General features: G+C 47.3%; 1 protein-coding gene across 2 annotated transcripts in view; it reads right to left on the bottom strand.

Annotated features, from left to right (window-relative positions):
* Nucleotides 1-25,014, bottom strand: part of arhgap46b (Rho GTPase activating protein 46b) — a 61,333-nt gene that overhangs the window by 33,020 nt on the left and 3,299 nt on the right. For both annotated transcript variants that reach the window (XM_064298557.1, XM_064298559.1), the window contains exon 2: nucleotides 2,740-3,189. In XM_064298557.1, coding sequence (XP_064154627.1) covers nucleotides 2,740-3,189 — 450 coding nt within the window. The remainder of the gene's footprint in view (nucleotides 1-2,739; nucleotides 3,190-25,014) is intronic.

Here is a 25,014-nt window from a genome sequence, read left to right as displayed (position 1 = left end):
ATCCCCTCCCCTCATCTCTCAGTCTCTCTTTCACTCTTCCCTCAGTTGGCAAAATCAGTGGCAAGCACTAAATCCCCCCTCCCCACCTCTAAAAACAAATATCTTTCTCTGCCCTATGCACAGCATCATGAAAATGTTCTGCACAGCTGCACCAGTAGAAAAAAAAGCAGAAAAACCTCCTGCCCGTTTCAAAGGTCAGTGACTCTGCGAGACGCTTCAGTCCAGGCCAGATCAAATGTTCTGACTGACACGTCATGATGTAGAAAAAAAGCTTTTACTGAGGGAGTTTTGGAAGTTTCCAGACGGCTCAAATAGGGTCAAATTCCCTTAATATGAGATAACATTAAGAGATAGCCAGCTCGCAATAAATACTTGTAATGCTTTACATATCACATTCAATCCAGGTTACGGCTGTTGAGTAAAGGCTGCCAAAGCCAAACATTTTAATAAAAACAACGTCAGGTAAAAAAAGAGAAAAACAGAAAGTGTTTTTCAGAATCCTAACAGAACACTGAATCCAAAACTTTATTGGAACTGCTTAAATCACCCCGCACCACCACATCCCCCACCACCAACTCCTCCATCTTTTGCTACAGCTGCTCATATTTTAGCACGGTGTACAATACACCAACCTATTCTCCAAGGCCCAGTGAACTGATGGGAAAAGCAGAAATCTGCACTGAAAGGGTAGGCCTTGTGCATGGGGTAAAACTTGTTACCAGCAGCCAGAAACTCCATGCTCACTTTCGGTATGGGACTGAGGACAGTGTGGGGCTTGGGGGGGCTTTACTAAGTCAGTTTGGGGGCTAAACACACACAGTTACAAGCATGCAGGCATGCACTGTCACACACACATCCCACACACACAGACACACACACACACGCTCATATTCATGACTGGCGCAATCCCAGCTGTCATCTGTGGTGTGCAGGTGCTCAGGATGATCTGTGATAGGCTAAATCCAGGAGTGCGAAGGGAAGCGGTTTTCTGGGCCTTTCCATTACGCCACTCCAGTGAAAGGCTAGCCCTCCCCGTGGGCCACTCAGCCAAGTTAACCCTGCCCGGGACACCGAGGACCCCCCTGTCAAAGCGCTCCCAGTCCGAGCCAAGGGCCGCCTAACTGTAGAGCGTTTATTTTAAGGGCTGACGGAAAACCTGCCGCTCACCGCTCACCGTTCACCGTCACCCTGGAGTCTTCACATTTTCCTTTGGCGCTTCTCTCCAACGGAAGGTGGGAAGGACTGAGATCGACTAGTGCCCATATATGGGCTGCGGCTACTGCACATGTCCCTCTAATCAGCGTGCGGTGCGCTTAAGTGATTTTTGCCAAAGGAGAAGAGGGATGAAACACAGCTACCTTCTCCCTGCTTAAACAGCTGCGACTGCTTGCACCCGTATGTGTGTAGTGCTCCCCGTCATTGCCCCACACCCTTCCAGTCACTGAGCTGCAGGGCTGTTTCAGGGGTAAAAAAAACTGCCTCCCTCTCTAAGAGAATAAGGTAGCTGAATATAACCACTGTGGCAGTCAGCCAGGGGAAAAGATGGCCTACCTAAGATCTGGTTACACAGAAGAGGAGAAGAGAGAACAGGCAGGCGTGCACACAAGCACACGTGGCTTAAGCACACTGTTTGAGTATCTTACTGAGGAGGGATTTTTCAGCTGAGGTTTCTTATGAGGAAATGGGAGAATGGCACATGCTTCTGTGCATAAATAGAGGCTCGTGACCTCTGCACATTTGATAGCTTTTTTGTTTAAGCGCTACTGTACAAATCACCAGCTATTCAAAATAACAGCGGCATTTTTTTGTACATGATGCCCCAGAAAGGGGAAGAAAGTCCCAGTCCCAGACTTCTTTGAACCTTAAACCTCAGCATTTGACAGAAGTGCCAACTATAGCAAAGTATAGCTCTATCCGTTTTTTAAAATAATAAAATTCCATCGTCTTCACAGTTGTTATTCAGCACTTCATTCATCTATTCATTCATTACCCAGCTAACTCACCTCAGAAGGTTCCTTGTGAAAACAGAAAATCAGCCACCGAGTTTGTAGGGCAAGAGTGGATGCAACTGCTCTGCCTGTAGTCACAGGAGATAGTCAACACTAGGTGTCCTTTGGGAATACTGCAGAATAATGTCCTCATGACTCTTATTCAGGATAGATCCCCTGAATGAGGAGTCCATTCTCAGACCGGCTCATCCCCAGCTAAAGGGGGGGTTCATCCACACTGCTAACAGGATGAAGAACCTTCTCCAGCGAAGCCTTATTCTCAGGAAGAGGGGAAGGTTTCAGGGGGAAGCTGCGACAATCTCATTAAACATAAATTGGGCTCTGCCAGTCTCAGCTCTCCCCAAACAGGTTTAGAATTTTTATCTCTCTCTCTATCTCTTCCTTTCACGCTCTGTCTCTCTCTTTCCATTTACCCGCGGCTGAAAGCATACTGTACAGCAAGCTGACCACAACTGACTCAAGAAGGAAAAGTGGACATTTGCTTAGCCCATTTACATGCGGTTCTGGTATGACAGCTTGTTACTCCAGTGAGCTCAGCGCAGTCTGGCAAACTGAAACCATGCATTGACAATTCCATTATGACATAAAGGCAGCGTAATCCCACTGCAATAGCTCTGAGACAAAGGAGGGAAGGACTGCTAATGGAAAAAGATTCCTGTGGCACGCACAGCTTCTCAGTATCCACTCTCCGGGGAGACATTCAGTAAGAGCGGCGCGAGTGTGACTTTACCTGCCAGCGTCCTTCGTGCTGTCCAGGCTGTCGGTTCTGCCCTTAGAGGGGGTCTCCCTTCCGCTGCTCTCTAGTTCCTGAGGCGGGGGCACGACGTAGGCTCCGGGGCCGGCTCCCAGCAAGGGGGTGCGCCGGCCCTCCCCGCCCGCGCCCGTCCGCAGCTTGCCGGAGTGCCCCCGCAGTTCGGACTCGGAACTGCGCTTCATGGCCTGCAGCTGGGCCAGGGGCACGACGTCGCAGTTCTGGGGCCGGTGCCACACCGTCTGCTGGCTGACCGAGTTGTAGTAGTAGAAGCGGTTGTTGTTGCTGTCGAAGAGCTCCCACCACTGGTTGCCGTCGGACTGGCGCACGGGCACGCCGGCGGGGCGGTCCCAGCCGCACTCGCCCGTCTCCAGGTTCACGTACATACGCTCCCTGGAGCGGGGCTCCAGGATCTCCACCCAGTCAGAGCTGCAGAGAGACGCGGGGGACACCATCACTCACAGAGCTCCATATCCCACAGCATATAACCACACTCCCCCACTGCATAGCCACACATCACACTGCATATCCTACTGCATATTTACCCCACTGCATAGCCACACATCACACTGCATATCCTACTGCATATAACCACATTCCCCCACTGCATAGCCACACATCCCACTGCATATCCTACTGCATATTTACCCCACTGCATAGCCACACATCCCACTGCATATCCTACTGCATATAGCCACATTACTCCACTGCATAAGCACACATCCCACTGAATATCCTACTGCATATAACCACATTACTCCACTGCATAGCCACACATCTCCCTGCATATCCTACTGCATATAACCACATATCCCACTGCATATCCCACTGCATATAACCACATATCCCACTGCATATCCCACTGCATATAACCACATATCCCAATGCATAAGCACATATCCCACTGCATATCCCACTGCATATAACCACATATCCCAATGCATAAGCACATATCTCACTGCAAAAGCACACATCCCACTGCATATCCACACAATCCTTAGTTTACAATTTATTTGTCAGGGACCGTGTACAGTTTAGCAGAGACTCATTTTCATTGGATCCAACACCATCACAGAGTCCACAGAATGACAAACACTAAACTTCTGGATTAGATTAGTTCTTCTTGGAAAGATTTAACTGCCACTTTTTGTCACAGAGAGAGCCAATTAGAAGTAAGACAGAGTAGGAAAAAAAACTCACTTCATGCCAAATCAAAGCAGCTAAATACTAAAAAAGGAAGAAATGAATACAATCCATCCCGTACAGTTGACTGGAGTTGCAAATTACCTCAAGAACTGCAGGTCAAACCATTATGAACAAATCGAACAACTGGGCCCCAGGGATTCTCCTTTAACCCACACGCTGGAATAATTGTGATCAAATGCAACACGTCATCCCTCTGAGTTGTACAAAAGTGTGTGTGTATGTGCATGCATGTGTGTGCTTATATGCGTGTGTGTGTATGTGCGTGCGTGGGTGCGTGTGTGTGTCCACCGCGACAACATCTACTTACAAAAGCACAGTGTCGCTGGGGAAAGTCTAGACTGTTACAACAGCATTTAATAAGCGTGAATAATGATGCTATATAGTCCGAATAGTTACTTTAATAGGACCGGGTTGTCCTCAGATCTCCCCGTCAGATAGGTAAGGGGAGAACAGCAAGGAAAGAATTCCGCACTAGGAAAGAGATTCCAGAAGGGGAAACAGGGGGATGGACTCAGAGGGGTGACACTTCTGGCTTCTTCCAGTTTTTAGCATGCCTAGTGCCTCAATACCAGAGCAGTAAAGTAGCAGCACTTCAGCTGGAGGAGAATCCTCTGTGAGCTTCAAAGGCCCACGCCAGCCGCCCAGCAGCCCTGCTGATAGGCCCAATCAGAGGGAAGCTCCAGGGCCGCGGCACAGGGCTTTGCTGCTCTAATCGCCTCTTGTGAAGAGTAAAACCTAGGAATCTGCAGAAAGGATTTACCGTCCTCCCCAGATGGAAAAAAAGCACCAGCGGACGCACACGCTCACACACACACACACACACACACATGTGCTCACACACACTTGTAAACACACATATGTACACAAGCATGCATGAGCAAGAGTAAGCATCGTTACACACACTAACGTGTGCAAACAAACACAAGCACACAAGCATGCAGAATATCAGGCATAACGCACACATTGTCATGTTTTCCTATCAGCACTGTACCTGTAGCACACTAAACAAGGAAATATTGGGAGTTCTCACAGGACTGAGTGGACCAGCATGTAAAATTAAGGGTTAAAGTGACACCTCATCTAAGGTACAAGAAACTGAAAGCATTAAAAAATGGCATCGCTTCCCTCTACTATGAATGGGCACATTTCACCAAAAGAGACTCTGAAACACAAGTCCCTTTCACAGATCTGTTTCTCAGTTCTCTGTCCCCATGCTGATGCCATCTTTGTCCATGCCTAAAATGTTATTTTCCCTCTGTCTGCCCTCCCCGCCCCCAGCACCAGGCAGATAGCAGACAAAGGCAGCCTTCACATGCCAGGACATGTCAGCAGATCTGCTGCGGGGACTCCAGAGAAGCCCTCACAGGCTCTATCCTGCAGCCCGATCGCAACTGCACACTGACCTCAGGTGGAAGGGAAGGCCTCACAGTACAGAACCCACTACGTTCAGTTTTTTCTAAAGCAGAGCACCGAATAACCTTCCAACACTGGATTAACCACTCCTAATACCCAATGTCCCACCCACTCCCAGAAATCACAGGGTGTGCTGAGTCAGCGTTGTCACTCTACCTGCATGTACCCTCAGCTCTGTACACCAGTCATCGCTGCCCTGACCTGTACTTCTCTAGAGCTTTCATGCAGGTACAAGCCTTACTAAATCCACCCAGCCCCAGCCGTGCAGTGCAGAAGGCACATTGCCAGAAGGTGTGAGGGTGAGCACAGGTTACGGCAGCAGGTGTTTTCGGTGACCCTGTGGGGCGAGGAGGTGATAAAATGAGGAGGAGCTTCCCCTCGGCCTTCCACAGTCAACTCTGGGAACCTGAGAGGGGCTGCAGGACACTGCTCCCTTTGGGCGAGGGCATCTGCAGCACTTCCACTGCGGCCATATGGCGGCTCTCAGTGGTCTATTTCTGCCCAGGGACTGAACCCTGACATCTCGGGTTAACACAGGCCACCGACACCACCCAGCACTCCGCTTCCCAAATCGCCAGCTGAAGCAGACAGGAATAGACACCAAGTGTGAGTGTGATGCCTGTATACGACAGCAATAAAAACATTCAACCTGTGTGTGTGTGTGTGTATGTGTGTGTGTGTATGTGCGTTCGTGTGTGTGCATATATGTGCGTATGTGCGTGTGTGCGCTTGTGCGAGTGTGCATTTGTGTGTGTGTATATATATGTGTGTGTGTGTGTGTACACACATACACACAGAGCATATGGACAGAATACATAGTGAATTTTGGCTCAAGGGTGTGAAACAGGAATGGAGAGCCGCCTCCAGCAGGTTCTGCTCCTCAGCACGTCCCCTCTTTCTGGGGAGGCATGCGCTGTACCCGTTCTGAACCCTCCGAGAGTACAGCGTTGGCACAGTGGAACCAGAGCTGCTTGGATACAGTGCTTCCCTAGGCAGCCCAGCGCAGCTTTCTAACACCACTTACTAACAAAGTTTAGAGACCAACCAGCAAGCAGCTCAGTGTGGACACACCAGTCCTGAGCTCGCTCAGCAGTCCCTGCAGCCACAGCAAAGACTTTTCACCTACAAGGCCATAAAACTGGTCTTCACCCACCCCAAGAGTTAAGACTTCTCACCTACAAACAATGCTCGTCCAGCTGCTTCACAGTAAACAAGAAGAAGGTCATTGGGGGAGTTTTCACATTGTAATTGCTTTGATTGAGATTGTCTCTCGCTCCATGAATACAACCTCCATAGTTTGCCTCACCTCTGTTGAGCTTCCGCTAGTCACAATAGCAGGGTCTTATTTCCAATGAGTCAGTAACGGACGGCTAGGCCCTTCAACCACCTACAATACCAACCATAAAAGGAGAACAGTATGCTTCCTGGATGATGTCATAATGTAACACACCCACAGGCACACCTGGACTGCCAGACGTTGCCATGCTGATGGCAGAATGCAGGTTCCCTATAGCAGTCCCAGATACACGCACCCATGGCTTGCATCAGAAGAAATGCATATACTCCCGTAGTGTGACAACATTTTGATATACAGTGCCCTCCAAAAGTATGCCAATGATTTTTGCTATTTACTTCATTCGGATTTGGCATTCAGATTTGAGATCAAAAGATGAATGAGACAAAATCAAAGCAAAGTGTAATATTTGGTTGCAAAACCCTTTCTGGTTTCTGTCTTCAGCCTCCTCTTCAGCAAGTGAAATGCTAACACAATTGGATTTAAATCAGGTGACTGACTTGGCCAGTCCAAACTTTCCAATTTTTCCCATTGGTGAATGCTTTGGTTACACAGGCAGTGGATCCTTGTCTTGCTGCAGGATTAAGTGCTGACTGCCAATCGGTCATACTACTGCTGCTGTTCTCGGTTTTACATCATCGATAAAGATGAGTCAGCCTATAACAGAAGCAGGCATACATGCCCAAGCCATGACACTACCTTCTCCATATTTCACAGATGAGGGGGATGCACCTTCCTTTATCCACACTTTTAGCTTTCCATCGCTTTAGTAAAAGGTTTATTTTGATTTCATCTGGTCCATAAAACTTCGTTCCAGAACGCTTCTGGCTAATCTCTGTATTTTTTGGCAAATTCTAATTTGGCCTTTTGATTCTTGCTGCTGATGAGAGGTTTGCATCTTGCAGTGAAGCCTATAAAATAGTGCTCACAAAGTCTTCTGCGTATGGCGGCTTGTGATATTTTCACCCCGGCCATCTGGAGACTGCTGGTGTTGTCACTGACCGTTGTTTGAGAGTTTTTTTTCCACAGCTCCTAGGGTTCGTCTGTCATCAACTGCAGTTGTCTTCCCTGGCTGACCCGTACGATGTTCATTGGTGAGTCCACAAGTGGTGTCTTTTTCAAGACTTTTCAAAATGCTGTACTTGATATTCCCAGTTTCTGTCCTGTCCTTCTTACTGAATTCTTCTGTTCTCTCAGCTTACAGAACACTTCTTTTTCATCCAGTTAGTCTTCATGATCTTCTCTGTTCACCTCTCAGTCATTAACTTAAAATAATGAATTTCACTCCACCATTACTATACTTTTGGAAGCACTGTATGATGGAACATATGAAGGCCAGTAAAGCCAGGACTGCGACGTGCTGTGAGCCTGGAAGCAAAATCAAGATAAGGGCACAACTGACTTCATTTGGCAACTGCTACCATATTTTCTCACAGTTGGCTTTTGTTGCTGAACCCCTGAGGCTCCTCAAAGCATAATACATGCATTCACCGTTGGGACTGACCTAAATATATTTCAACATACAATGTAAACAAAACATAACTTTTTCCCAAGGATTCCAGAGGCACACTAATGCTTAATGCAAACTAATCCTTTACGTTAAAGACCTGTGTTTTACGGCCTTTTCCTGTCTGTTTAGCCAAGAACTCACAGCAACGTGTGACCGTAAGGGATTAAGTTTCAACAAAAAGACATGAAAAGCCTCCACAGCATTATTTACATACTTGTCCAGACAAGACTTTCTGAAGACACAAGCTTGTCGGTTCTGGAGCGTATTAAATTTAGGGAGGGAGTGCTCTTGCAGCATGGCCAACTTTTGCTGCCTTTTTTTGTCCAACATTAGGAAAACGAAATCACCTGGTAACTAGTTATGTTCAATAAATAAATAAATAAATCCTGCTTTTATAATGCCTTTAAGTAACCCTTGTTGGTCCAGTGACCAATATATCAATTAGGAGTGCCATGCTACTTCCGTAATGCTGAGTGGCCAAAATCAAAACCAAAGCCACATTTTTGTGAATTAATCCTATGAGAGAGAAAGTCTTCTGAGTTAGAGACAGACGCAGAAATCACACGAGCCATCTCTGGGGACAGCTCTGTCTGAGGGAGAGCTCTCAAGGAAACACTTTCCCTGAGAAACGGAGCAGCTTGTGTTGAAACAGAACAGGAAAAAAAGCAGACAAACAGAGACACATAAACAACTGCTCAAGTGGCCCCTCCTCAGCTTGGAACAGTGTGGTTTTTGTGGGAAATTTTGTCTGCCTTCAGAAGCTCTGTGTCCTGGGCTGCTTAGTGTCTTATGTCTCCTGAGCCCTATGGTCACATGGCTTTCACATACGGTTTTTGTCTGCTGTCGCCCAATTTCTGAGACACATATGGCATGTTATTCCATGTCTGATCCCATCTCTGAGAACCATATAACATGCTTTATCAGAATGCAACATAAATGGCAATCTGATTATAGATATATAAATACGGATTATGCAAAAATCTAATAGAGCAGATCTTAGCAGAACAAGCAAAGGAGATGCAAACATGAAGGTTCCCCAGCACTAAATTAAAAAATATTAAGGTTGGGAGCATTCTGACAGTTATTTTTGACTATTTGGGAATAATTAGAAAAGACCAAATTATTAAAAGTGGTACTTTATTTTTCCTTAGTTTGTGTAAAGATCAGATGGAACATTGAATGTGTTTTTTGTAAACATACACACATATTTATGCTTTATTTCCATAAAGGGACGTGATATGTTAACATGTTGATCCTTTTCATTTTTTAATTTTTGAACCTGATCTGCCATTGCTTGCCCCAGGATGACATCGTCTAAATGAATGGCTCTGAGGTAGAGAGTCCCTGGGCCTATGAACACATCAACATCAGCATATCTAAATTTGAAGCCCATTTCTAAAGGGAACAAGCATTGAAGTCAAATTATTTTCAAAATCTTTTGGATTGGGCCGAAAGTCTCCCCAAAGGTATCCAAAGGCTAGCAGGAGGTATGCTGTCAGTCTGAAATGAACCTGCCACTGTTATCTTCCAGTGTGCTCTGAAAAGCCTTGGTTCCCTAACACAGGTGAGCCTTCCACTACAACCAACAGACTACCTTAGACATCCCTGGGGCTACAGGCCAAACAGGACATGTTAGGGGCCATGTTAAGTCACTGAACTCTTTCCCTTGAGATCAAGGGGCTATCTTAAAATCATGGCCTTGAGAGGTGGAAGTTTAAACATTCTCTGGCCAAATACGATGACCATTTAGAGAGGTCTAAACTCACTATTACAATTTTGACCTTCAGAAAGAAGTAAATGTAAAATACAAAAATACTCTCACTCTTTTAGGGCAAAGAGTAATGCCCTAAACATACTCTAAACACTGCCCTTGGGAGAGGCCCTATATGCATTATGCACTAAAAGAAAAAAAGAGGCCCTGAACACAAGCTGAATGGCATGTCCTTGGGAGCAGCTCCAGCATGGCAACATGCCTCCTGCAGTATGTTTGGATGCCTGGACCAGGCTGCCCGCAAAGACAAGATTTAATGAGCTGCCCTCCGCCCGCATGTGACCACATGCCTGCTTGCTCCCGGGCTCACACCCAATGTGCACTGGAGCATCAGAAAATAGCCACCGAGCGGCAGGAGCCTGGCCTCCCGGGCACCGCCTTTCACCCCCTCCCTTCCTCCCGTCCACTGGCTTCCTGAGGTGCCACACCAGGCATTCCCCTCTGCACAGTCCTTATGAAAAGGCCTCCTGTCTGCAATGCACCTTGTGTTCTACAGTCTGCCTTTCGGCCTGTCAATCATCTTGGAATTCCCATATCTCCCACATCGCTGCCCGAGTTAATGGGACCCTGTACCATGAAACCCTTCTGAAAAACAATCATCAGGAAGAGACCTACTCACCAGACTGCAAAACTATTTTTCAAATGTAGCTTATTATTAGGTTAAATAAGATTTGAATATATAATAAAAATATGAAGTGTTTACAAATATACATTGTGTATGATGCTAATCAGGTTTGCAATGATAAAATAAGAACAGATACACTTCGATGTTAATGTTAATTCAAGTGTATTGCACTGAGATATGCATTTAACACTGCTGAAATACTGTGGATCAGCAAAAAACAGCTGTAAGTGAGAGTGACGAGATTGGATGTGGCTTAAATCGGAAGTGCAATTAAGTCTTAGGTCGTTTGTGTAATTAGCATGACAAAAACAGGAATGAGTAACTCAGTGCAATGTCAATGTTTTATTTTCCTTTTATTCTTTAGGTATTAAATTTGTCTGCAGAATGTCCAGATCTCCAAGACACTTTCTTTCCAGAGCTGGCAACTGCAATTCCATACATTATTTTCCTCAAATAGCTCAATTACATTCCTCGGCTTATGTTCGCCATTTGAAAATAAACAGTACATTTGCAAAGAAATGCATTGCTCATTGCAGCCAAACCCACAGTCTTAAGAGAGAATATTTTCTGCCTCGTATCACCCGCTACATATTCCAGATAACTGCTCTTTAATGCTAATTACAACATGCTATGCTATATATCTACCTTAAATGAAAGAACAGCTTGAACATGTGTACCCCCCCCCAACCACACACACGGTTCTCAGTTTTCACACCATTCCTGCCCTGAGCGTGTGACAGTGCCTGGGAGCTCCAGGGCACCCCTGACTCAGTGTGCTGCCGGCGACACCCTCGGACGGCTCGCTCAGCTGTTGCTAGGGCCCGGCCAAGAGGGGGACATTGCCCCGGTGACGGGCCCCACCTGTTGCCTTCACTTAGCCGGGAAGATAAACACGGAAAGCTCGGCTCCCCTTACGCCTGGCCTCCGCAGTAATTCACGCTCTGTACCTTGACCGGCGTGTCTCGGCCATCTGGTCCCCCCAGGCGAACCAGCTAACGCCTTTTGTGCAATTAGCGCAATCTGCGGTGCCTTTCTGCTTACCTGGTGAAAAACAATCTGGCTGCTGGATGAAGCCACAGAGGCTTCTTTCTTTGAGACAACTGAACGGTGTGGGGGTGCTCTTTGAGCCAATCACATTTCTTTTCCGGACAACTGACTGACCACAAGAAAGAACCTAGAGTTGCAAAACCCCATGTTGACCTTCACAGTCGGCCACGGGGACTGTGTACCAACTGAAGAGCAGACACAAAATGGATGTGATGGATACTGGAGAGACAAATAATTTAAGCGATGCATATCTTCTCTGTCACTGTGGCTTCAGAGGCCCAAGGGAGAATAGTGTTTCAGCCCCAGTAATGCCCCTTTTCCAATTCTTCTTTGTTAAAGTCACGTTCATTGAGCTGTATTACAGTGAAAGGAAGGCCAGGAAGGGCTTTGAAAAAATACACAAACGTGCACGTGCACATGCCAGCTCACACACGTGCACTCTCACTTGCTCTATCACAGCACACAGGGCAAAGTTCAGCCCTGAAGGGCGCTGAGTAAAATGGAGTTTGATTAAATATAGTGAGGAGCCCCTCAGGAGGAGAAAGGCATTGCTTCATACAAGCTCCAGCTGATTCTCTACACCCCTCCAACGACTCACAGGTTTGCAAATTGAGAGTGTGCTGTTGTTTTTTTGCTGATCCATATACAGTATATTACTAATGATTTCTGCTTTAAAATCTAAAACAAATTAAAGTACAGACTTATCTGGACTTGAATTTCTAAGATGATAAGAGCATAAAATGCATAATAATCTATCAGAGAGATAATTTATTTTCAATTTATTTTGATTTTAAGAAGAAAGAGTGTGAAATTGAACTCCACTTACATACAACCACAGGCTTACAGGAAGAACTCTTGAATCCCAAAAGCATTTTTTTCAACTTGGTGTATGCACTTCTGCACAAATACGGCTAAGAAAGAAATTTAAAGGCTATGATCTATCGGTGACTGGGGGGCGGGAATATGGAAACATCCCCGATCGGATTTCAGCAAAATCACACGGCAGTTAACACTCCTTTCAAAATGCCACCTGGGCCAGTTCCTCAAGAGGCTCCCTGAAAGGGCCTTAATGCTGCAGAGATCAATACCGCCTCACAGCAGCTGGGAACGCCACCGGAGACGGGACGGTCCTGCTGACACACAGCTCCGGGAGTCCGGATCTCATCACCAGCCCGTCTCTCACCTCACCATTCAGCCTCATGGCGGCAAGAGGAAGGCGACAGAAGTCACAGGTCAGCGGCGATGGTGACAACACAGACACCAACGACAAAGAACAACCTGCGTGAGGTCTGAGGAATGCTTCCTGCTGTCCTCCAAGTGCTCTGGCTACACCTTGCCACTGCACGCACTCTGTGGGGAAACATTCCTGTTTCTCTGTTTATGGCCTGGAGTACATGACAGACAAATATGGGGGCGGGGCTATGCAGTCGCCCCCCCCCCCCTTCCCCCATTAGTCACCAGGAAAAGGCTTTAACTTAAAGACGTACGGTGCTTGTTTGTTATTTCATGGAAACGGGAGAAGTGAATAACAGACACGGGTGTGAGTGTCTCCCTGACTCAGCTCTGAAAGCTTTTGTTTCTGACTGGAAGGGCAGGTAGACACACGGTGAGTCTGAAGAGGAAACCCCTGTCAATGCCTGATGGGGGCTGGAGACTGGAGGTGCTGCTGGAGACCTGAGGTGCTGCTGGAGGCCGTGGCCCCCCAGGTCATGTCCAGCTGTGAGGGGCTGTAAAAACTGGGCCCCTGGCAAGGGAGTGCACAGCTTAGTGTGTGTGTGTGTGTGTGTGTGTGTGTGTGTGTGTGTGTATATGTGTGTATATGTGTCTGTGGGGCGGGGTGGGGGGGTCAGGTAGGGCAAAGGAGGAACTCTTAATGAGTGGCACCCTGTGGTTTGTGAAAATAGGGGAAAAAATAAAAACTCAAAATAATGATGAAAAACTGAAAAAATAAAAACACAAAAGGGAAACTGATCCAAACAAGCTCAACTCAGAAACCAGATGTAAAACTGAGACGCCTGCTGCTTATTACGTATAAGAAGTGAAATGGGATGAAATGAGGACAGTGGCACTGGCCCCTTCCCCTACTCTGTGAGTCTGACTGAACCTGAGCACCAAGCCCAGCATGCATGCAGTGCCATGGCAGCAATTCATCCTCCCAGCCTGAGCCTGTCAGGTCTATGACTCTTCAAACACTCATGCCAATCAACACCATTTAATGGAAGACAGAGGACCAGAGCCATGCATGCATTACCAAACAGAAAACCTCTCACATGCCCACACACACACACACACACACACACACACACACACAGATATATTCAAGTGCTATGCTAATGAACAGAAATAAAATGTATGTTATAATAGGCCTATATGCTGTAATGCCCCCCTCCCCGGCCCAAAACCTACAATTAATTTTATCTGCCGGGCCATCCTCAGGGGGACACCCCCACTCTTCTTTCCGGCATGTCCAGCTTCCCCTTTCTCTGTCTATCTCATTTCCAAATCCCTTGTTTGCGGGAGTGCACTCCCCACCCTTCCTTCTCCCTTTCTTCTGCCATCCCCCCATTAATAACAGAACCTGGGCCCGTAACTGAACGCTCCTGGGCCAGGGTACTCCTTTACAGGTGTGGAATGCAGGGCCCATGGTGGAACAGACTGGGCAAGCTGAAAAAGACATCTCACTCGTGGCCTTCGAGTGGCCGGTCGAGAAAAACCCCCGAAAAACAATCTGCTCTGCCAAAACGGACCGGAGGTCCACGGTCAAACAGGCCCAGAGCGTGGCCATCAGCTTAACCCCCTACCCGGCCCAAGGTATTTCTCCCCTGGTGGATGAGCTGTTTTTGGACCAGGATGCCTAAATATAAACAAATAAGATCGGGAGACAAAAGAGAATAAATGTGGCACCTTGAGCCAAGCCAAGGGTAGCCAGTTTTCCGGGAAAGCTCTCGCTCTCCGCTGGTGTCTTCAAGGGCCTCTGACTGAGCTGTGTTTTCTTCGGGAACTTACACCTCTCTAAAAATAACAAGCGCAAATGTGTGCTTAAAATAGCCCGACGTTTCCTAGTGATGAAAAACAACAACATTAATGATCCATGCTATTGTCTGAAAATCTGAAAGAGGGAATTTTTCTTTGGAAGGATAGAGGTGGGTGGTTGTCCTGGAATTTGGAATTAAGCCCCAATTTCTGCAACATTCCCAAGCACAACATAATGAGATAAATAGATCAGGATAAGGCATTATTTTCTATGTATCATGTGAGTAACGCAATTTGATAGGAGAAGGAACATGGCACTTTTATCATAGCTGTACGAAGGATTACTGATGTTCACTTCATTTTATGTCAAAAACTTTGGAAACTTTGCAATCTTCTAACTTTATCACAACCCCATTTCGCCCCAATCAAAAGATAAAAATATGTTTGAACACTTTTAAGCTAAAAAGCAGACACTGCACTTTAACACAAAAAAACAAGACAAGCGACAATATTTTTAAATTCATGAAACAGCTCTTTTCTTTCATTAATTACTCAAAGTGATTTATAAACAATCTCTGAGTCACACTGAAAAACAATATCTCTAAACATCTGTACAACTACTTGAGAAGCAGGTCATAGTGATTGTTTCAACAGAAACACTTCCTGATCTCCCCTTCTCTCCCACCCTCCCCCCCGGTACCTGACATACATGTCTCAGACGTGCACACGCTCACATACATTCTGGAACAAACCCAATACACAAAACTCTAATGATAACCTTCTATCTTCCTTCCGTTGGTGGCAGTTGGACACAGTACAACTAATAAGTGTCTGACCCTACAACAGGCTCTCTACTGGACTAAGTGCTTCTCTTCAGGGAGCCCACAGTAATGGCTTCCACACTTATTGGTATGTTTGGGCACTTTGTATATCTCATGCAGACCCAAGGTCTGTTCCTGCCCGCCCTTTCTCCCTTGACTTGTAAACCTGGCTATAGGCTGGGTGATAAACAGTCTATTTGGAGAAAGGGCATGGTCCCTAACCTCGGCTGACCATGAGCGCAGCGTTTAAAAACAGGCGTTTGACGTTTATTTCGAGATGGGCGTTTGACCGACTGCAGCGCCCGTGGGCCAGATCAGCCCTTCTATTTGCTGCCAGCCGTTTCCTGCCTGAAGACACGAAGTCCGTTCTCCATAGAGGTTCCTTTTTCAGGCAAAATGCTTTTTCAAAAATAAATAAATAAGCTCCAAAACATCCTCCACGCCCACCACCAAAACAAATTACAATGAAACCAAAAAACAACCGGTCACTGTTTCCAGTTATTTTCTCTGCGCAGGGACACAGGCCTCGCTGGCCCTATGCAGTACACTGGTACTAGAGGGGTTTTTTATTTACAAAAGTGCCCCCAACTATTATACAAACATATATATATGACAGAAGAATCAGCACATCAATTATACTCACTCAATTACACCCACCTATTGCCAGCCACTAGTGCTGAGAGCAAATGACCTGCTTATAGACACTGTACATTTCCATACAATATTCAATTATCTCAGAAGGAATGACACTATATTTTTACACATATATTACCAGTTGCTACTTTATATCTAATAATCACTTATCTAATTGGGTATGAGAAACTATTACGAATAAAATGTATTGTCTCCCCCTGTCGAAAATAGCCAATTCCTTCTTGTCCAGCGCTTCCAATAAAATTGCACAGAATCCTGACATTCGAATTACGGCATTCCAGTTTGAAACCAGATTTGTCTGTTTAAGTTATTTGCAGTACATTAAGGTGGTAAACAAATGTACAGTAGCAAACGTGTGAGTTGACAAACCGGCAAACGTAAGTGGTGTGCACTACATTTATGAAAGTAGTGCACACTCGCGCCAAGCAACTGCTACCATCAGCAGATACAGTTAAACAAACGTTACAGCGTGCACGTGTGTGTGAGTGCATGTGTGTGTGAGTGCACGCGCGCGGGAGTGCACCTTTGCAGTTAGCAACATGCATCTGTTCTGAATTTCTGAAGACACTACACTATTTTCACAGGTTAAAGGGGCACTTAAAATGAGTGTGCATGTGCAAGAATGTATAAGTGTGTGAGTGAGTGGGCTTGGCAAGAGATGCAGAGAGGGTCCTGCTTCTCTACAGAGGAGTGTTTATTCTGCAGAAGTCAGCATGTTCTCTACCAGGGGGCGATGCACACTCTGCGCACTTCATTAACACACAATAATACCTTTGGTTAATAAATGATGAAAAGGTTGTTTTTAGGGTACAGTGAGGGCTTCTGGGATGCAGAAATAGGTCACCATGTGACATGACTAAAAGAACAGAGCATGGTTTTGAACAGCTTGCCAGTCCCCATCACCAAGAAACCTTTCCACCTCAATCCCACCGCGGGCTTTTCCCTTTCAGGTTAGAATTTCACAAAAATAAGCTTTTGTGTTACAAACTTTGGATGCAAAAAGGGAAAAGTTTTCCCAACATGTCTGTTGACAGGCTGACCTAGACTGAGACTGACTTCAAGGCCAGTCAGAAGTCCCACAGAACCCTATTAAATCTGCCAGAACCTTTTGTCATGCTCAAAGAAAGAAACAAACTGCAGCAGACTTGTGTTTCTAAGCCATGCTTGATTCCAGAATTTACCCTCTGACTCATCGCTCTCTAACAAGACATTTATCATGGAGGCTGAGAAATATTCCGTTTACGCACACAGGGTTCAGAGAAAGACATAGGTTCAGGTTCATGCTGACTGTTTGGATTTCTGTGTCAGATCCAAGTGTCAGATTAAAAAACAGTTCAAAACGTTTCAAAAAGCATAGACTGAGCATTAACATCCATGGGACAGGAGTTCAGCAGAAGGGGGTCATTGGACGGCTCACTCGAGGCTGGGAGGGCTGGTGGACTGAGGCCCATGAGTGGTGACCCTTAGCAGGCCTTCTTGTCCCAGCCACAGGGCTGTGGAGAGTCCTAACAATCTGACTGAGATCACTCCATCTCAGGACTGACAGCAGTCTGTAATCAGCGAATGTCAGCGTCTAGACAACAATCTGCTTTGCATTTAGCGCTCCTCTGACACGTGCGTACGAGACCGAACGCAACAGAAAACAACGCGCTCCACTTTCCAGTAATCAGAACTGCGACCGCCTCGTAAAACCAGCGTTATTCCGATCGCTCCCGGGGCCGCCGTTCACTCGGGAGGTTTTAGAACCCTTGGAACGTCGAGAGGAAAAAACGCAGCGGGGAGAGAGCTGGAACAGGATCTCCCCCCACCGCTACCACCCCCCCTTGCTCAGCAGCACTCAAAAAAGAGCTCTCAGACACAAAGCGGTATCGCAGACGGAACGATTCGCTGCTTGTTCACTCTGGTTTCCCTCGCATGATATTCCTAATCAAATGTGTGAGGTAAGCTACATGCAGAAGGTCAGGAATCTACTCGGAAAAATGGCAGGCGGACGGGAAAAAAGCGACTAGCCGGAAGAATTCACAGCACAGCAGAGAGCGAGGGAGAGGGAGTAACATGAGAAAGAATGCAGGAGGTGGAGAAATATGCGTTTTAAATGTCAGATTATTTCTTCATAAAGCAAAAAAAAAAAACTTCTGCACCTGTCCTTGTTTTCTCTTTTTTCCCCCAACTCTCTCTTCCATTTGTTGATCTCTCCCTCTCTCTCGTTTCACTCTGCCAACACCGGGAGGGCAAATAAGAGCATGGTGCCATCTGCACTGGTTCCACACAGTGGGGTGTATTTATTTAGTGAAACGTATGAGACAAATGCCTTGGCAGCCTTGACTACAGCCCACTTGCCCTGTATAGGCCATGGTCCCATAATGAGGCTTTTCTTCTCTGATTGTTTTCACAATGTGTGTGTGTGTGTGTGTGAGAGAGAGAGAGAGAGAACATGCTTTTTCCTCTGTTGCAGGCCCCAAACACATACACAGACACACACACACACACAGACACACATACAAACACACACACACGCGCACACACACACACACACACACACACACACACACAAAGCTGCCAGTTTCTGTCCTCACGCAGGTTGTGACTGCTAGTCTTTCCTATGTCTCTGGGGTGGTGTGCGATGGGGGGTGGGGGGGGGGGGGTGGTGGAGAAGCAGCTGTCCATGTCCGTTTGCGCAAATAAAGAGAAATTTTAACAGCGTGAACAAATGCTGGGCTTATTCCGCGAAAGGATAAACGGTCACAAATTATCAAGTGTGACTTCTGTTAACAGATCCAGCGCAGAGCCGGGCCCGGCCGCTGGCAGGCCGCCAGGAGCCCGAGGGAGGCTGGTGCCAGGAATCCTACCGCCACAGAGCCTGGCGGGACGGGTCTGGCTCATCTGCTCCTCACGCTGGAGAATACCGCCGCGGATCTCTCCGCTCTTTAAAGCGGTACTGACCACCACCCCCCAGACTGCCTTCCCCACATTCCCAGCCACAGAATACAGCACTGGGACTCCGCACACGATAGGCTGTGCCATAGACTATACAAGCCGTGTTCATCTCCGGAGAAATGCCATTACACACACTGGAATTTACTCATCATTTATGCACAAGTGTTTGTGGTTGCATGGTATAAATAAATGTCAAGATATAGATACTGAAAGAAAAGTAATGGCTATGGGGGCTCTCAAATAACAGATGCAGGTGAGTCATTATCCTACAGCCTGGACTGAACCAAACAGTGTCAGTGCTGACTGAGACCTGTGGGTCAGTGGGTCATGCGCATTTGCCAATAGCATTGCCCGGAGAGGGAGAGCTTAACTTTGGCCATTCAGGGCAGTGCCACGTGCTTGTGCCACCTATTCCAGCATACAGTAGCTGGTGTGAAAAGCAGAGGTCAGCAGGCTGTGAGCCACAGGGAAGAGCTGAATGCGGGTAAATGGCAGTGGTAGGATGAGCCTAAAGCTGGCAGATAGAGGCGAAAAACAGGGGAAATGTAACGTGACTAATCTTGTGAGAGCGTGTATCATAGTGTACTCCCTCAGAGGGCACCAGTGTCCCTCCTCTGTTTGAGTGTGACTCAGTGGTTTGGGGAGGGGGGAGGGGGGATGGAGCTGAGAGGGGTAACCCCCCCCACCCCCTCACGCATCCCGAGGAGCGGTGGAGCCGGCAGTGAGCTCAGAGTCGCTCATCCGGGGGCCTTTCATCTGCGCGTCTGGGCCCATAAAGCAGCCGTCTCCCTCACTCGCCCGAGGGCTCGCCCTCCCAAACGAGACAGAGCTCAATCACTGCCAGTCTCTCTCTCTCTCTCTCTCTCACCGCTGCACACGTTCCCAGGCTGACAGAGCTAAACGCTGCCGTCGCCAGCATTGCCTTACACTCACACCCAGGTCACACTGAAGGTCAATAGTACAACCCAACAATGAAAATCATACCCTGGACTTCATAATGTGCTCCCTGCTCACTAACCCTGGAGCCTGGACAATGCCGGGAAGCCTGGAAACTGCACAAAACATACAGTTTATAGCCACTCATTATCGCAAAATGGCTGCAGGAGTTCAGCCAGTGGTTTAAAGTTTTTCAATCACATGAAAAGCATAGACAGATGGAACGATAAACCGCTGATTTAAATTCTGCTCTACACTCATCCACGGACGGACGCACGTACGCATGCACACACACACACACACACGCAGATGTTGTCAGATCAGAGCAGTTCCTCCATTAGACCGTCAATCTCATTTACAAAAGCTGTCAGGATGTAAATTACCCTGCAATTTCCACAAAATTATAACAATTATGTCAACTAAGCCAGGAAGAAAATGAAAGAAATTAAAAATGACTCATCAAAATAGAACAATGTCAGCTAATTAAGATTAAGCTTATTTACTGGAATGAGATAAAATAAACAAACATAATTTGAAATAAGTAATTAGGTACCCTATTATCTCTATAGCATTGATAGAGCTCCTGTAATTTCTCATATTCAAAGACAGAAGTGAGTCAGAAAGTCACTGATTTGAAATTTGACCAATCACACCATCCCTCAGCCAGAGCCGCAATATCACAGCCTGTGTGTTTGATTCTACAGGCCTACTTTACATGGAGTTCCTGAATGGCCTTCTATCACTGTGGCAGATCAGCATGAGCCCGGGATGATTACAGTAACACTCACTGTGGTTCCTGCGTTGGGCACTACTGCCCTAATTACACCAGACAAAGAGCCTCACTGTCAACAGCCAGCCCTGATTCAGCGTTAATTGCCATCCTGATTGTGTTTCCAGTCAGGGCTGCAAGAAGCTCAAAGGCTATTGTAGGGGTTTATTGAGTGGAGACCGTGCTGGGGTAAGGGGTTAGGGTGCGGGGTAACCTGAACAGCTGCGCCTCCCAAACAGCCTGACCCCGGTCCGATCCCCTATCCACCACTCCAAGCTTGCTATTTAAAGCAGGTTGAGTTAACCTCTTCAGAGACCCAGCCAGGGTTACTGTATAACAGCCATTGTTTTCTGGGCAGTCCCCTCCACCCCAACAGCATGGAAAGTTCCAGCTCTCACGGGGACTGACCGGTCACCACGTTTGTCCGGAGGGCTGGGTGGTGCCAAACGGCAAACACCTTTTTTGGAGCCGGGCCTGAGAAACAGGACACCGCGGTGGGCCCCCCAGCGGCGGCGGCGGTGGCGAGCGGACACGCGGCGCGGACACGTCAGAGCTTCGCCCAGTGGAGGCCGCGGCGCATGGGAAGAGAGAGGCAGGAAGGAAGAGGATCGCTCAGGCCGACCGTTACTGTGCGCCGGCCGAGTCCTGTTTCCGCTCCAAAATACCGAGCCCAACGGCCACTCCGCAAAGCCACGGCCGCGCAGGACATACCTCTAAAAAACAGACAGAGCAAAGAAGAGACACAGGGCTTTTTTCACTTTAAGTGTTTAACCCTTCACCATCAGAAACGAAAGGCACCTGAGAGTCTGGTGAAACCCTCTATGTAAACAAACTCCACTACAAATCAGCAGAAAAGAGTGAATTTCTGTGTCGTTTTTGTGTGTTTGTGTGTGTGTGTGTGCGTGTGCGTGTGTGCGCGTGTGTAATAGTCCTTTGGCAAAATTCAAGGTCAACATAAAAGTTCCTCTTAATCTTTGGGCCCATATGTGACACGCCTGCAGTTCTGCTGCTCGGCTGCTTCCTCTCTCTGTGGAGACACGGAGAACTACACTACAAGCCAGAACACAGACCATGTAATGAGGTGAGAGAGAGGTCAGGGGTCAGGCGCAAACCACACAGGAAGGATCCTGAGAGCATTCTTAACGTGGGTGCGGCGAGGAAGAGGAGCTGGCCGCTGATCCTGGATCAGCCGAATGTCACCATTCTGGACGGTCCAACATACACAAACCCTGCCCCAGCGTTCAACAAATTCCTAGCTTCCCTCTGTTCCAGACATCACAATGAATGTACTGCAACTCGCTGTAATGGACAATAAGAGGGATCTTTCTTTTATTGCCAATTATAAACATATTTGGCCTGTGACTAGAATAAATCGGAACCACGCCTCATACAACAAAATGGGTTCCAAACAGTGAAACTGGGAAAGCAAGTAGAAAAAGTAACTTCCAAAGACCATCCAGACTGTTTTACTACGTAGATTATACAACCATACACCCAGAGCAAATTTCAAAACTATGCATTATTGTATAATTTTATATATACTAGCTATGGAACAGTAGCTCAATCACTTTAAATATAAACAATCAGTATTTGGAAGCACTTGGTATCTGACAGAGTGCAAGAAAAAAAAAACTGTAGGTGAGTGACAAAAGAAAAATGTTTGCGAATCAGTGACCTACATCACCCACTAAAACAACCTAATGTCTGTAGAGTCAGTGTGACAGTTTAACGCAGGCTCTTTGACCTGCTTCGAACCCAGGTGTCGACCGAGCTGTATTGCGCTGGGGCGTGGACAAGCTGGGCCAATCCATCAGAGCACAGGCGAGTCCACGCACACGCCAAGCTCAGAGGCTCAGCGCTACGGCTGCGTCTCTTCGGAGACGGACTGCTAAGAAGTGGGCCCTTTCTCCAAAAGCAACAGCTTTCTTCACCCACCCTTGGATGTGAAGAGCCTTTCAACAGGAGTTTGAAATGGCGTCCCATGTTGAAGCTCAGGTGAAAGCTCTTTAAATGGAGCCAGTTGAAATAACACGGGGCGAAGTGAACGTGCAGAGCCCATCCCCTATCCAGGAACAGGCAGGCCGATTCATGCGGATGCGTGCGGAAGCACTGACTGCCCAACCTTTCTGCGGCTCTGAGAGCGCCTGTCCCAGGAGCCCTGGCTTCTCACCTCTCTGTGAGTGATCACTCTGTTCACCAGACAAAAGGAGCCTTTTACCCAGCAAACGGCAGGTCGCGACGCATCACAATTCACCCCCAACACCACCCCCTCCACCCCCACCCAGCTCTGCCAATCCATCATGCACTTATTGTCTGTTGCCATGGAAACAGCAATTACACTAAGCCTTGTGACATCCGGTGAGCCGTGTGCTGGCATTCTGTGTGAAATGGGAACACCTCTTCCCTGCCCCTCTGTCAGGGGTCTGGCCTCAGGTGTCCCTCCATCCCATCACAGGGCACCCCAAAGCTGCCCCACCATAATGGCACAGTGGAAGACAAAGGGGCAAAACCTTCACTTTTCTGAGAGGCACAAAACCCAGAGTTAGCGTTGGGAGGCCCTGTCGCCCCGCACCCTGCCCTAATCCATCCCCCTACACCCTGACACACATTCTGCCCACTCTCATTCCTGAACATCTGACACGCCATCCCAGAGCAAACAGACCCAGGAGTAGGAGAGCAAACAAAACACAAAAAGCAGATCTATCAGCCTGACAGGCAGGGGAGCCCAGGGGACAGAGCGAGGGCTGGGGGCATGTTTGACTGGGCCAGCGGGGCCAAAGAAAGAGAATAGTTCTCCTCAGTGGAAAAGCCAAGAACTCATTTTGGGGGATTTTGAAATTCCAAACCGAACCGAGATTACTTTTCCACAATCATCTACTACGTACCTTCGCCTTTTGGAAGAGCTGGGCTCTTCGCAATCAGTTACCAAAATGTACCTCCCACATTTTGACCCACCCCCCTTCTCCTCCCCCCCTCTTGGTCACATCTCTGGCTCTCTTTGCTCACCTCCATCCCAGCAAAGATTTACTGCCGGGTGCTGAAAGGCCTCAGACGCCACAAATTAAGCGCATTGTGCGGCTCAGCCAGGAGGGACCACAGTGGTTACTTTCACCGGAGTCCAAGTGGCATTCATTAAAAGCACCGTTTAATTAGAGAAGACTTAAAAGGGTGCGTGCAGTGGGTTGGGGAGGGGGGATCAGAGAGGCAGGAAGGGGCCCGGGGCGCCGACAGCTCCTGGGTTTACGAGACTCCGCCGTTCGCTGCCTCCGCTGTCCCCCTCTGGCCACCCCGGCCAAATTCAGACCCCGTGGAGCAGAACGCACAGGAGATGAACGCGGAGCTAATGAGAACCCGGGGACTCCTGATAGTAATCACTCTAATGTGAGCGCGCTCACAGACCTCCTGTGTGTCACGGAAAAAGCAGGTCCCCATAAAGAAGATAAGTCACGTCAGGTCCCATTGTGCTGGTCTGTGCGTGTAACGTTTTGCCAGGATGCCGTCAAGGGCGGCAATAAAACAGAGGGATGGCGTGCTTTTGTATTCATATGAATTCATCCTCAGCCAATCCCGTCCATGGCCACCACTCCCTTTATATTTTGGGAACTTCTGCCTGAAACACAGCAACTAGCCTGGTTTTTAATGTCAGCAAAACAGAGAATGGTTATGTTGTTATGATAAGGTTATAAGGCAATGACACACCTGGAGCTAATGGCCTGTCTTGTCTGTATTCCATTTTTTATTACAGAGGGGGGCACAGCCCTCACCAAAAATCAGCATAACCATGCCCCATTAAGCTATAGAAAGGTTAAGGAACCCATACACAACTTAAGCCATGTCTAATGAGCCTAATGAGGGAGCCTTTACAGACTGTTTAACAGCTAGGCTACATCTTAAAGACCACCTCAGAATGGAACCAATTTTTAATGAGAATTGTTTTCAGATGACTGCAGACAGACACCGACTGAGTCACAGGGATGCAAACAGGGTGAAAAACACTTTTTCATATATAAAGGCCTTCCTATTAAATCCAGATGAGAGGTTCTCTGTCCTCAAAGTTCAGCAACAAATGTAAACATGCGTTGCATTTACACAAATTTACACAGTGGCCTGACTTTTGATGCCACTTATACTTTTTTATTTATTGAATTCTGTTCAAAGCTGAAGAAAATTTGATTAAATGGGTCACATTTAAGATTAGCTAACACTGGAACATTGCCTTCAAGTGATGAATGGTACATGATCATTAATTCATTGGCAAAGCAGTGCTGAGACATACACACAGCTGCTCAGTATGAGAT

Source organism: Anguilla rostrata, chromosome 11 (assembly GCF_018555375.3).
Source record: "Anguilla rostrata isolate EN2019 chromosome 11, ASM1855537v3, whole genome shotgun sequence".
NCBI classification, from domain to species: Eukaryota; Metazoa; Chordata; class Actinopteri; order Anguilliformes; family Anguillidae; genus Anguilla; species Anguilla rostrata.
The sequence above is the reverse complement of the archived record's forward strand: the minus strand, read 5'-3'. Positions and strand labels throughout refer to the sequence as shown.